This window comes from Sapajus apella, unplaced genomic scaffold (genome assembly GCF_009761245.1).
Source record: "Sapajus apella isolate SASKATOON/1434 unplaced genomic scaffold, GSC_monkey_1.0 scaffold138, whole genome shotgun sequence".
In the NCBI taxonomy this organism is placed as follows: Eukaryota; Metazoa; Chordata; class Mammalia; order Primates; family Cebidae; genus Sapajus; species Sapajus apella.
This window is the reverse complement of record NW_022437078.1, coordinates 382,866-396,620: the sequence shown is the minus strand read 5'-3', so window position 1 is coordinate 396,620 and position 13,755 is coordinate 382,866. Positions and strand designations below refer to the sequence as shown.

The 13,755-nt window shown below is 47.6% G+C and overlaps 1 protein-coding gene across 2 annotated transcripts in view; it reads right to left on the bottom strand.

The window, feature by feature from the left end:
• The window catches only part of GALNT10 (polypeptide N-acetylgalactosaminyltransferase 10), a 222,595-nt gene that overhangs the window by 21,844 nt on the left and 186,996 nt on the right, over window positions 1-13,755 (bottom strand). For both annotated transcript variants that reach the window (XM_032263772.1, XM_032263773.1), the window contains one exon: window positions 12,252-12,369. In XM_032263772.1, the coding sequence (XP_032119663.1) occupies window positions 12,252-12,369 (118 nt within the window). The remainder of the gene's footprint in view (window positions 1-12,251; window positions 12,370-13,755) is intronic.

The window sequence follows — 13,755 nt, the reverse complement described above, 5'->3', positions numbered from 1 at the left end:
GTGCACCTTCTCCCTACTGGGGACTGTCCTCCCAACTGCTCCACCTGGGGCCTGTGACCCAGGATGGCCAGCTGGAGCACCCAATGTCCTGGGCTCTGAAGCTGGTATAGGGCAGGGCCATGGGGTATATTTAATGGTCACCACACATGCTGGTGCTTGATATGATGGCCACACACTTTCTCTAGGGTGGAGAGCAAAGGGGACAATGCACAGCAGCTGCCAGCGATCACGTCCACACCACACAGTAAGGGAAGGCCTGTCCATGAATGCAGCAAGGGCTGAGTAGGGCAGTCCCAAGAGAGGGAAAGAGACACCTGTTTGAGCACCTGGAAGCAGGCCTGTTGAAGCCAGCCTCCCACCTGCCACCCCCACCGTGCCTTTTCTTTGCTACAGCTAGTTTAAGATGATTTTGTCATTTTTGATTTTATTTATGTATTTTTGAGACAGGGTTTTCCTCTGTCACATAGGCTGGAGTATGGTGTCACAATCACTGTCTACTGCAGCCTTGACCTCATGGGCTTAAGTGACCCTCCTACCTCAGCCTCCCAAGTAGCTGGGACCACAGATGTGTGCCACCATGCCTGGATATTTTTTTTGTGTGTGTAGACATGGGGGTCTCCCTATGTTCCCCACACTGGTCTCGAACTCCTGGGCTCAAGCAATCCTCCCACCTCGGCCTCCCAAAGTGCTAAGATTACAGGCATAAGCCACCACGCCTAGGCTTTCTGTCACTTTTAACATAAGAGCCCTTACCAACCCCTCTGTGCCCCACTAGACTCAGGGCCAGCACTGGCAGGGGTCTCATCTCATGTATTTGCCACTGGGCCCCAAGTGCCTAGCACAGTGCTTTGCCTGTAAGAGGTGCTCAGTCATGAAGGAGGAGGCGAATCAAGACTGATTCAAAGTTGGGCATAGGGACTTGACTAAAGAGAAAGACACTCATTTTGTCATCCATTCTTCAGTCACCGGCTCCAAGGATTCACTGTCTTTTTTGCTTTCAGTAATTCTGCCAACAATATAAGTCATCAGCAGGGAGCCTGAGGTTTCCTTGTTTCTCAGGCAGAAGGCACCATTTCCATCTTTCCGGCCAGATCCTGGCTGGGTTTGTCTGGGGTGAAGTGGGACAGATATAGGAGGTCGGAGGGAGCATTGCCATCATGCTCCTGGCTTGCTCACCTCCCTCTTTTGACAAACAACTCTCAACACTGCCATGGAGAGACAGGATCCCAAGACAGGAGGGGACTCTCCTTCCAAGCACCTGCTGGGGTAGGGTGCTGGCCACAGATCCCAGGCCCTGAGGTTCTGCTCATGGCCCAGGTCACTTGTCCTTTGTATCTTTAGACCCCTCCCTTCCTTCACAGCAGAGGCAGTGACCAACCAAGACCCAGACAGACACCGCAGACACAGCAGCCTGACTCCCCTTACGCCAATCCTCACACCACCAATGCCCACTATGGGACCTCCTGCAGGTCACTGAACCTGGGAGCCTCACTCTCCTCATCTGTGATGTGGGGATGATGATGGCTGTTCGGGTGGCACAAGACAGCCTGTGAAAGGCTCTTGGTGCCTGGCTCTTAGAGAACCGGATGAACATCAGTCATTTCTACTTGCAGAAGAATGAGAAATACCACCACCCTGAAGTTACAGAGCGCTCGCCCTCTGCCCAACAACATCATGTGTTTTCACACTATGGCCTGCTTTTCCAAATGGAGAAACTGAGGTGCAAAGAGAGGAAGTATTTTTTTCTTAACTAACCTGGTGGCAAAACCTGCAAGTGACCAAGCGAATGACATTATTATTAATCTTGCTACCATATTCTCTTATTTGTGGAATGGGAGGTAGGAATGGGGACATCTACAACCTGATTCTGTGCAAAAGTGCTCTTTTCAGTGGAAACTGCTCGATGAGGTCATGGGGATTGGGCTTCACATCTTGATTAGTTCAGGGGCTCTAGAAGGGCTGCTCTTCCACCTGGCTCCTAAAAGGTCCTTTGTTCCTGCTGTCTTCATCCCTAGCCCACAGGGCCAGGTGGGGTGGGGCAGGGTCACTGTATACGATTTGGAGCCTGGCTACCCAAGAGCACTGTCCTCTCACCCAAGAGGCAGGAACAGAGTCCAGCTGGGGGCAGAGAGAAGGGGAGCTCCAGGGATGGCAGCAGCTGGATCATGTTGGACCGGGAACCCATCTTGTTCGAGATGGGGACAAATACAGGCCAATGGGATGACATTTTGCAGTCTCTCTCCTTGTGTTGCTGTCAGTTTTCTCCCTGCCCTGCCCATTTAACTCCCACCCCTGTAGGGGGGATGCAGCTGTCTGCTCTGGGTCCCTTGCTGCTCCACCACAGGAGCTCCCAGCACAGCAGTTCCCAAACATACCATGCCAGCTTGTTTCCAGGCCCCTTTCACTGCCCCTGCGGAAGTCTTCTCACTAGAAGCATCATGCCTCTAGACAAGTACAAATCTAATTGTGAAAGCCTGTTCCCCATTCATTTTCATTGCTGCTTTGATTTATTTTATTAGCAAACTTCTTTTGTGTGATGACAGTCTTCATTACAGTGTCTATAAAAGACAATTACTCTCTCTTATCTCCTAAACTGAGGGGGGAAAGAAACGAGTGGTGATGTGCATTGGGAAAACACAATGGGATCCAGAGAGAGTGCAGTGGAAGGGCCCGTCCATGAGGGTAACCTGAGAGGGCAGACGCTGGGGCAGAACCTCTCTCTGTCGAGGAAATGGCTGCCTGGAAGCCAACCAGGAATGGCACGGCACCCGGCCTACCCAGAGATAAGGAAAAGACTGGCAGCCAGCCATGGCTTTTGCTGTTGGCATCTCAGCTGAGGACCCATATGAAGCTCAAACCCTAATCAGTTGCCCTTGGGGGAAAGACTATAATAATAATTACCACCAATCATTTGGCATTCACTGTGTGCTTAGGAGGCACATAGGGTAGCGGTTAGGAGCTTGATTCTGGAATTAGAACCGAGGTCTCACCCAGGCTGTCAAGCAAGTTTTACAAATCTGAAAGCCTCAGTTTCCTCCTCTGAAAAATGGGAAAAATTATAGTTCCTACCTCCTTAGGGCTGTGGTGAGGCTAAAATGAGGTAATGTAGAAGGTCAGAGGACACTGTGAGCCATCCATATGGTGTGTGGGCACGTGGCCCATCACTACTGGTGGGGGGTATTGCATGAAAGCCACACAATCCCCACTGAAAAGAAACTCATGTTGTTTTAAATGCATTAGTTTGTTTTCAACAAGATACTGTTTCAAGAAGTATCATCACCATGAAAGCACAACCTCAGTCTTGCTGGTTTTAGATGGTTACTGGATGCAGTTGGTAAAAAAAACAAAACAAAAAAAAAAAACAGTAGAAAACAACTTTAGTTTTTTTTTTTTTTTTTGAGATGGAGTTTCGCTCTTGTTACCCAGGCTGGAGTGCAATGGCGCGATCTTGGCTCACCGCAACCTCCGCCTCCTGGGTTCAGGCAATTCTCCTGCCTCAGCCTCCTGAGTAGCTGGGATTACAGGCACATGCCACCATGCCCAACTAATTTTTTGTATTTTTAGTAGAGACGGGGTTTCACCATGTTGACCAGGATGGTCTCGATCTCTTGACCTCGTGATCCACCCGCCTTGGCCTTCCAAAGTGCTGGGATTACAGGTGTGAGCCACCACGCCCGGCCTACAACTTTAGTTTTAAATTTACTTCTAAATATAAACTGTATATATATATATATATTTTTTTTTTTTTTTTTTTTGAGATGGAGTCTTGCTCTGTCACCCAGGATGGAGTGCAGTGGCACAATCTCAGCTCACCGCAACCTCCGCCTTGTGGGTTCAAGGCTTAGCCTCCCGAGTAGCTGGCATTACAAGAGCCCACCAGCATGCCAGGCTAATTTTCGTATTTTTAGTAGAGACTGGGCTTCCCCATGTTGGCCAGGCTGATCTCAAACTCCTGACCTCAGGTGATCCACCCACGTTAGCCTCCCAAAGTGTTGGAATTACAGGTATGAGCCACTGCACCTGGCCTAGTATTTTTATATTATATGGTTTTAAACATATGTGCATCTAAATTAATAAGTTAAATATATGACTATTTCAACAATATCCCTAAGTGTTTATAGTTAGCTACTTCCCCAACAAGGGGGAATGGTTACTTTACATTAGGTTTTGACTCAGATTTGGAAATACAGCAATCTCACAGCATCCCAGTGAGGGAGGCACGATCATATCCTTTTACATGTGAGGAAACGGAGGTTTACTTAACACTTCACCCAGGGTTCCTCAGTGCATAAATGGCAGAACCCAGAATGGAACCCAGGGGTGGGTCCACCAGAACCAGGCAGATCTGAGAGCTCCACGGAGACTGTGCCTTCCTAGTATCTGGACCGACCCTATCAAGGTCTTCCTCAAAGATCCCTAACAGCACTTGTACTGCCTGCAGAACACAGGGGTTACCCTTGGTTTGCAATCAGGCCCTCTGCCACCTGCTCCCATCTATCACCTTCTACCCTCTCCTCTTCCCCTGGACTCCCTCTGTGGACGCTGCTGACAGCTAGCTGCAATGCACTCACTTTTCTGCCCCAGGAGGCTCATGAATTTTTCCTTCTGTGACTTTGAAACCCCAAACAAATATTAATTATCTAATTCATTCATTCATCCATCCATACATCATCTGGTCATTGGTCAGGTTTGCTCTAAAAACTGTGCTGGAAGAAATGGAACAGAAACGAGCTGCCAAGGGTAGACCAATGATATACAGTCTTGAAAGCTGGGTGAAGGTGCTGGAGCTTGTTGGCCAACCTGCCAACCAACCTGCCCATTTACTCTGTCCTTCCACACCCACGCCTGAGCATCCTCTCTGCACAACCTCCCACCGATTCATTAGAACCTTGAGCCGCATCGGAATCACCTGGCTGGCATGTTAAACACAGCTGGCTGGGCTCGGAGGCTGCGTCTGACTCAGCAGCCTGGGGTGGAGCATTTGCATGTCTAACAAGCTCCCAGGTGATGCCAATGCTGCTCATGCAGGGATCACACTTTGAGAGCCACAGCATACTGGAGTGGTGACAACCTCTCAGGTGATTCTGCCTGCCAGTTCACACTATAGCCCTGTGAATTTGGGACTATTAGTGCCCCTTTGTAGATGGGGAAATAAGAGTTCAAGAGAAAGGGCAGATGCATCCAAGGTCTCACAGAGAGTTTGCTCCAGAACTGGGCCCAGAGCCAAGGCCTTTTGACCTGTCTGGCCAGCCTCTTTTCACTCTTGTCTTCCTGCAACCACAGCCTGATCACAATAACCATAACCATGCTGACAAGAACAGCTATCATTTAGTGATCATTTATTATGCTCCAGGTACTGAGCTAAGCTTTTAATATATTTTGACTACTAGCATGCTCACAACTGCACTATGAAGTAAAGATTATTCTATCTTCTAAATAATATAGAGGAGAGGTTAAGTCACTTTCCCAAGGTCACACAGCAGCTAGCTCTTTGAATTTGCACTAGAACCCAAGCAGTTTTGATGCTGATGCTCATGTACATAATACCGTGCTGTTCTGCCTCCTTACCTGAGGGTATGGTCGGAACAGCTGCCGCTTTTGAAGTGTCTCCTCTTTGGCTGGCTCTAGGCCAAATAAATGTGTTGTCCCATTTAGTTCTTACAACAAACTTTTGAAGAAGTTATTCTATTACCATTTTTAGGGATGAAAGAACCAAGGCACTAAGAGGTAGGTGTGCACTGGTTAGGGAGTAACATACAAACAGGCGACCCTTGGGCCTTTGAGCTGTCTCCTTGGAGGAGCGGTGGGAGAAGCCAGCTCCACAGGCAGGGACACTCATGGAATTTCAAAAGGCTTGCTGAGAATCACGAGCAAAATGCCCGCCCTGTTTCCAGCAGACAGCTCTTGCAAAAGCTGGGTGTATGTGACCCCAGGAGGAAAATGCTGCATATTCCCAGCAATCTTAGATAACACAGGGAAGGAAGAAATGAGGACCAGGTTCCTGGTAGCCATGCTGCAGCTATCCGAGGCAGAGGGTGCCGGTAGGGGCAGGAAAAAGGATGGGGAAATGCATTGCCATACAGGTGCCCGATGGGCCCTGGATCTCCTTCTGGTGCTTGGGCTGGCCTTTGGCAATCATTTCTCCCTCCCAGGTGGCAACTTAACCCCTTTCAGTGTTGGTCCTGACCTCTGGGCCCTTCCTGTAACAGTGGCCCCTCTCTAGAGTGGATCTACCTTTTCTCTACTCCTCCCACCAGGCGGAATGAGATGAGCACTGGGCTTGAAGCCAGGGCATCTGGGATTTAGCCCTGGCACTGCCACCTTCAAGCGGAGGGACCTGCCCAGTCACGTAACTGCTCTGGGCATATCATATCCCAATGTCACCCTTGCCCAGCTTCTGGATGTGTCCTGCCTTCTTTTCACATGCCTGTTTCACTTAGTCCTCTTGACAACACTGAGTTTTATGGAAAAAAAAAAATCAGAGTTTTTTTTTTTTTTTAATCTGTTCAGATAGCCTGGTACTAGGCTAGCCTTTCAGCAACCATATCAGTTTTACACAAAGCGAACCCCAGTCTCCTGAGTCTTCATTCCTTTACCCAGAGAATGGATTTTCCTCGCAGAACAAGGCTTAAAGACCTTCCCGACTTCTGCAAGGGGAGGATGTCCTCCCCTCATCCCCCCACATGGCTTTCCATCACTCCGTTGGCTCCTGCAAGCCTGCTTCATGGAACCCTCATGCCCATCCGCATCTCACCAAGGACGGTGGGGCCCACCTCTGCCTCCTGGAGGAGACCCTGCAAATTGCTCTTGGGGGCCTCAGGCCTTCCTTGGGAGTCTCCACACTGCTGCTGTGTGCAGAATCTCATCTCTGAGCTTGCAAATGGCCCAAACAATGTGCTGGGATGTATATGGATAGGGGTAGGCTGGGAGTGCCGAGAACACAACATTTTCCTTTCTTCTTCTTTTTTTTCCTTTGAGACAGGTTCTCACTCTATCACCCAGGCTGGAGTGCAGTGTCATGAACATGGCTCACTGCAGCCTTGACCTCCCAGGCTCAAGGAATCCTTCTACCTTAGCCTCCCATGAGCTGGGACTATAGGCATGGAGTGCACCACCATGCTCAGCTAATTAAAAAAATTTGTTTTGTAGAAATGAAGTCTCAATGTGTTGCCCAAAGCTTGTCTTGAACTTTTGGGCTCAAGCAATACTCCTGCCTTGACCTCCCATGACTGAGAAGGAGCCAGGTGCAGTGGCTTATGCCTAGCAGTGACTAGTCTCGCTGCTGTTGCACAGGCTGGGGTGCAGTGGTGCGATCTTGTCTCACTGCAACCTCTACCTCTTGGGTTCAAGTGATTTTCCTTCCTCAGCCTCCTGAGTAGCTGGGATTACAGGCATGTGCCACCACGCCTGGCAATTTTTTTTTTTTTTTGTAGCGATGGGGTTTTGCCACGTTGGCCAGGCTAGTCTTGAACTCCTGGTCTCAGGTGATCCACCCACCTTGGCCTCTCAAAGCGATGGGATTACAGGTGTGAACCACCGCACCCAGCCAAAAGTAATATGTACTTATGATGAACACATTCAATGTTACAGACACACATTAGGTAAAAAGAGACAGCTATACTTTGAAGCCCTCCCACTCTAATGGCCACTAGGGACAGGAAGGCTTAATGTCATTGTGAGTCATTTTCAGAAGTGAGATAGGCTGGGTGCAGTGGCTCATATCTGTAATCTCAGCATTTTGGGAGGCCGACGCAGGAAGACTGCTTGAGGCCAGGAGTTCGAGACCAGCCTGGGCAACATATAGAGACCCTGTCATTACAAAATACTAAAAAATTAGCTGGGAGTGGTGGTGTACACCTATAGTCCCAGCTACTTGGGAGGCTGAAATGGGAGGACTGCTTGAACCCTGGGGTGTTGCGGCTGTAGTGAGCTCTGATTATGTCACTGCCCTCCAATCTGGGCAACAGGGTGAGATCCTGTCCAAAAAAAATTGTTTTTTTGAGATCTCTAACTTATTTTATGTAATATTTTATTGTTTAGATATGCTCTAACTTATATATCCCCAAAGGACATGCATTTGGGTCATTTTCAGTCTTCTGCTATGGTAAGTAACACTTCAGCAAATAAATATTTGCTCATCACTGTCTCTCTTATATAAACTCCTGGGCATGGTATTTCAGGTCAAAGAATGTACTTGTTCTGAAATGTAATGGATTTTGCTAAATTGCTACTCACAAAAGATACAGCCACTTACATTGCCCCAAAGCCTACATTTTTCTCACTCTAGTTTGGTCACATTGTTCTGCTTGGATACTCTCTCTCCTGTATCTCATATTTGGAGATATCCTAACCGTGGCCTCCTGGGGACACTGTGCAGTTTCCTTTCTGCTCATACTGCTGCCACCACCCCTAATCCAAACAACCTCTCATATCTGTGTATGTCAGAGGCCTTTCCCCACAGCATCTCATTTTATCCTATCTTGTGGGGTAGGAAGGAAAACTGTATCAGGGCCATCTGGGATGTGAGGCCTGGAGGTCAAACAACTGGCCCAGGGTCCTAGACGGAAGGAGAGCCTCCTTGCTCAGCATCTTTCCCACCATACGCCATTGTCCAAAGATGGCCTCTTAAGTCTGGGAAGGGCAGTGCCAAGGAGGTTTATCAGTTGGAGTGATGCCGGTAACACACTAACAGTTACTGAAAACACTGATGTGGGCCAGAGGCTGGGGACTGAGAGGTGAACAAAACCTTCTTCCTGCCTCCAGGGAGCATGTTATGGGAGTGCAACGTGGGGCAGTTCCCAGGCAGCATGGGGAGCCACCTACATGAGATGAGATTGGAAGGATGAGTGTGGGTTGGCCAGACTAAGGAAAGTCATTTCAGGCATGGACAGTGTGGGCCTGCAGATGGGGGCTGGCCCATAAGCCTGGGTCTTACATGCAGTCTTGTCTTGCCAGTTAAGGTAGACATCTGTGGTTTGCCCTACCCCACATCCATTCTCCCTTCTGGGCACAGCACCTGGACCTTCCTTTGGGTAACTAGCCCATCCCCATCTTCCTGGCTCCAGGATGGGCATGTGACTGCAGGTGACCAATTGCAGTGTTGTTCACGGATGGGACCAGCAGGCCAATGAGACTCAACCTGAGGACTTATATGAGACGATGGGAAGAGGGACTCTCTTTCCATGGGCTGCTGAAGATCTCCATGAGAAAAAGCCCACCTGAAGGGAAGCCCACTCAGATACAAGTAGGGCCTAGGCATTGAGAGAGACCTAGCCTGAGTGAGATGGCTCAGTCCCTGCATCTGGCCCGGCCTTAGGGTCTACCCTGGAATTTCAATGGTGTGAGCCTATCAATTCTGGTTTTTGCTTAAATCAGATTGACTATGGTTTTGGGTATCTGTAAGCAAGAATCCAGACAAATGCAATGGATAAGAGGAAAAGGGGGAAGGAGAGATCAGCAGGGCCAGCTCATGAAGCTAGTTGGAGCCTAGGCTATGGAGTTAAAGACTTGTCCAACCACTAGAACTGGGAAGATTCTGATTTCCACATGAGATCTTTGCTCTGCTGAGAGAGACAGAGAGGAAAGGAGGTAGGGAAAGGGAAAGTCAATGGCTCTTCCAGAAATTTCAGAGCTGTTGGAACACTTTTTGGGGGGTTTTCTCATCAGGATAGACAGTCTAGTCCGGAATCAGCCCTCAGCCCTCAGCCCTGACAGTACATGTCAATCGATCTTAATTTCTGAAAATACGCTCATGCCTTTCAGACTGGGCTCTTCTCTCTGTCACCAAGAAAAGGGATCTTTGCAGAGATGAATCAGAGGGAATTTGGTCCTTTGTAAATGCCTGGCTCTGGCTGAAAGGGAACACCGCATTCCAGCAGGGAGCTGCCAGGGGTGATTGGGCTTGCCTGCTCCCCTCCGCCCTGCAGGCAGCCTTTCCATGGGGGCTTGGGAGACACTGCCCTGGCAGATGGGCTGTTGCTGGGCTCCAGGAACTCTCCTTCTCCAAGCCAGGAGAGAGAAAGCTGAAGGAGAAAACCTCAGGAGCCTCCTCATTACACCATCTCATTTCCTCTGGAGAGTGGCGGACATAATTGGATCAAATGGAAATGTAAGCCAGCCTCCTTTCCCTTCCCAGATGAGAGACTTCGAATATGGCTTCATTACCAAGTCTATTGTAAATAACTGTGTGGAGAAAAATGCCATTTGTTCTGCCATAATTGCCTGATAAGCATCAGTAGATGGGTCTTTGAAACACACAGAATGAAATCATTTTGGGTTGCTTTAGAAATTCCTTTGTGAAAATCTTCCTCCATTCACTGTTCTCCATAGAGGGGTTTTCTGAAGGGGGTCTTCTAGACCAAGGAACCAGTTAGGAGCTTGGAGGCTGATTCTGGCCAGGGATACACTTGCTTGGAGTATTCAGCCAATATTTATTAACTGCTGTCAACTAAAGAAAAAAAATGAAGCTTTTAAAGGATTAAAGTTGGTTTTATTTAGAAGTCTTATCGAGGACGATAGACCAAGGCCTGTAGCCTGGGAAGAGGCTTTTAGAAAGGTTCTCTCAGACTCCTCCAATGTAGTATTTTAGTTTATACATGGGTGGTGAAGATTTAGTATGTGTAAAATTACATTAAGGTTTGGGTGTTAGAGTACATCTGGTTATAGATTACAGAAGCATAGTTACTAATCTTGTCAAATGTTATGAGTAGAGAAAGGCAAGGACTAGTGTCATTTATCTTTGATGCAGTGTAGTGACTCAGGCGAGAGACATGGCATTCTATCCTATTTTGCCTTTAAAACATCTTTCCAGAGAGCTGCATGGTGTCACAAAGTCAGGGGCTTTGTGAAATTCTCCTGGCAAAGGGAAATGGGCAAACGTGGTCTCTTACATTTGCTACTTCGTCTCATAAAGTTTTTGGTCATAAAGTAATTGTCTGCTGTGTTGATAAGACTAATGTTGATTGTCTTCTGTAATTAGGAGGTCTCTTGTTTAGGAAGGTTGGTGGCTGGTAATTTTTAGTTGTAGCTGTATCAGGTCCAGTGTGTTTTTTTAGCCTTTTCTTGGAAAGTACGTTTTGGATTGAATTTAGTTCTCATTATTATGATGTGGGGTTTTTTTTGGGATGGTGTCTATTTTTGTATTTAATATAATATTTTAATATGATTATTAAGAGGATGTTATAGATTCTATATAGTAATATATACTTAGTAATAAAATCAGTTGTAGATTGGAAAAATATGATCTTTAATAACACTGGAATACATATTTGTATATTTTTAATTGTATTGCTTTTTATACTTATATTTATTAGAGTCTTTATGAAAGGCAATGCTGGACTAGAGTTTATTGTAAATGCCTTTAGAGAAGAATTTAGAATAATAATTCTAAATAAGTGACAAAAATAGAATAATCACAGTTAAAATTTGCTAAAAGTTTTTAATTGATAAGGATCAATTAAAACTAGTAAACTAGTAACTCCTTTACCACTCCTGTCAGAAAGCTTCTCAAGCCCGTGAGTTGGCCAAGTAGGTTACGGTAAATATTTACTCACTGAAACTTTAACAATTTCTACCAATCATTAATTGCTGGTCACATTCCCAGGTTGTGTGTTAAGCACTTTCTAGACATTATCTCATTTAATCTTCACGATAGCTCTGTAAGCTAGGTAGTGTTATGATTCCCTGATTTCAGATGAGGAAAGAAAGCTCAGGGACGTCATCTAACTTGCCCAAAGTCAGAAAGCTACTGATGATGGGGATGGGATCTGAATCCAGGCCTTTGTGACTTTACAAATGGAGCTTGTGTTCACTGGTCTTTGTCAAACTCCTAGAGCAACAGATACAAAAGGGAAAACTTGAGAAGTGACTGAGAGCACTCCTCTAGGCCTACATGTCCTGTTTGGCCTTCTTAGCTTCTCTGGCCCACTGCTGATTTGCTGGACATCTCAATCTCAGACCCACCATCTTAAGAAGCAAGACCTTATTCCAACGTCTTAAGAAGACACCAGGCAAATGACAGAGCTGTGGTGAAGACCATCCTTTGGCTGCTGGAGGGTATTCCCTTGACCTCCCACACCTCTCATACAACAAGGAATGGCCCATGACCCCTGTCTTCTTCACCCGATGGGCAGAGGGGCTACAGAACCCTGAGGCCTTCAGTCTTTCCAAGCTCAGGCAGAAGCTCAGGCACATTCTGAGACAGGCACCCAGGAAGCTGTGCCAAGAAGGGGGCGTCTGGAGGGCTGGCTCACCTTGAATGAGATTTCATATTGCTCCCCTCCCCAGATCTCCAAGCCAGGGTCATAACCGCCCAGCTCCCAGAACCACTTCCGATCCACAGCGAACAGTCCACCAGCCATCACGGGAGACCTGTCAAGAGAAGAACATGGTGTGAAGGTGCAGATGTCCTGGCCGTGTGCTCTCATGCAGCCTGATAACACCATTCCCCCAGTGATGGTGTTCCATGCTGCTCCCTGAACGCAGCCCAAGTGTCTTCTAGGGAATCCAAGGCCCTTCTTGCCTACAACTTCCCTGCATAAGAGCTACCTTTTAACCAAATGGGACCTGAAGTTCCTTTACACAATTAACACCTAAGAATACTTGTGAATGAAATCACAGTACTTTGTCCACATGGGCCCTGCATCATAAATATGTACATATTAGTCTTCCCACTAGTTAAATTGTCCAAATTGGGTCTCTCCAAGCCTGTCTATGTTGTAGAATCTCTTAGAGAGATGAAAAACATACAGCTTGCTGGGCCCCACCTCAGACCTGCTGAAATAATCCCTGTGGGAGGGAGCCTAGGACTGTGTTTTTGAACATGCTCCTTTGACGATTATTACTCAGTAGGCCTGGCATGGATGTTTGTTCTGCTGTGGTGTTTACAGAAGAAGTCACCATCTCTGTCCTTTCAGTTAAACTAGGAGATAAGATTAACTCCATTCATTCATTCTCTCATGAGTCTGTTCATCACGTGCCAGCTGTGAAGCAGGTGCTAGAAGAATCTCAAGGTAAATCAGAGTCCTTCAGGGACAGCCCCCTCAGGACAGAGGGGGCATAAGGGACCCTGGGAGGTACACAGACAGAGTATTACAGGAATCTGAAAAGACTGTGTCTGTTTCCAGGTTTTGGGGTGAGGAGGGTGGCTGGGGCAAGGGTCAAGGAATGAGACTCAGGGGAGGTGGCATTTAAGGTTTGGACAAGGGGAAGTTTGGGGGAGGGAAAGGCACCTGGGAGGATAAAACAACGTCAGCAAGCACACAGAGATGAAAAATCATGCAGTACCCACAGGCACAGGAAGTCCGCCTGGCACCGTGCTAAGAGAGGAAATGCCATGCTGCTGACTGCCGGCGTCCCCCAGGGTATCTTGCACAAGGCTGGCACCTGGTAGGGGCCAACCAGCGTTTGCTGTATGAAAATCTATCAGAGAGTTGGCTGCATCCTTGTCTGGCTCCACTGGAAAACTCCAAACCCTCAAATCCAAACATTCCAGCAGCAACCTCCATTCCCCCTCTTGGTCCCCAGAAGTACAAGCTCATGGGAAGTGGGCTGATGGAAAAAGCCCTTTGTCAACCCACAAGCTGCCCAAGTGGCTCCTCCTTCCAGCAGCAGATGGGCCTTTACAGCACAGGCAGGACTCCTATAAAAGGGGAGCCCCTTAAATATTTACTGAGGGCTTGACTATGCCAGGTGTGGTATTGAACTAATTTATTAATAAAATGAATTTACTCTTCACCTCAACCTCATATGGCAGGC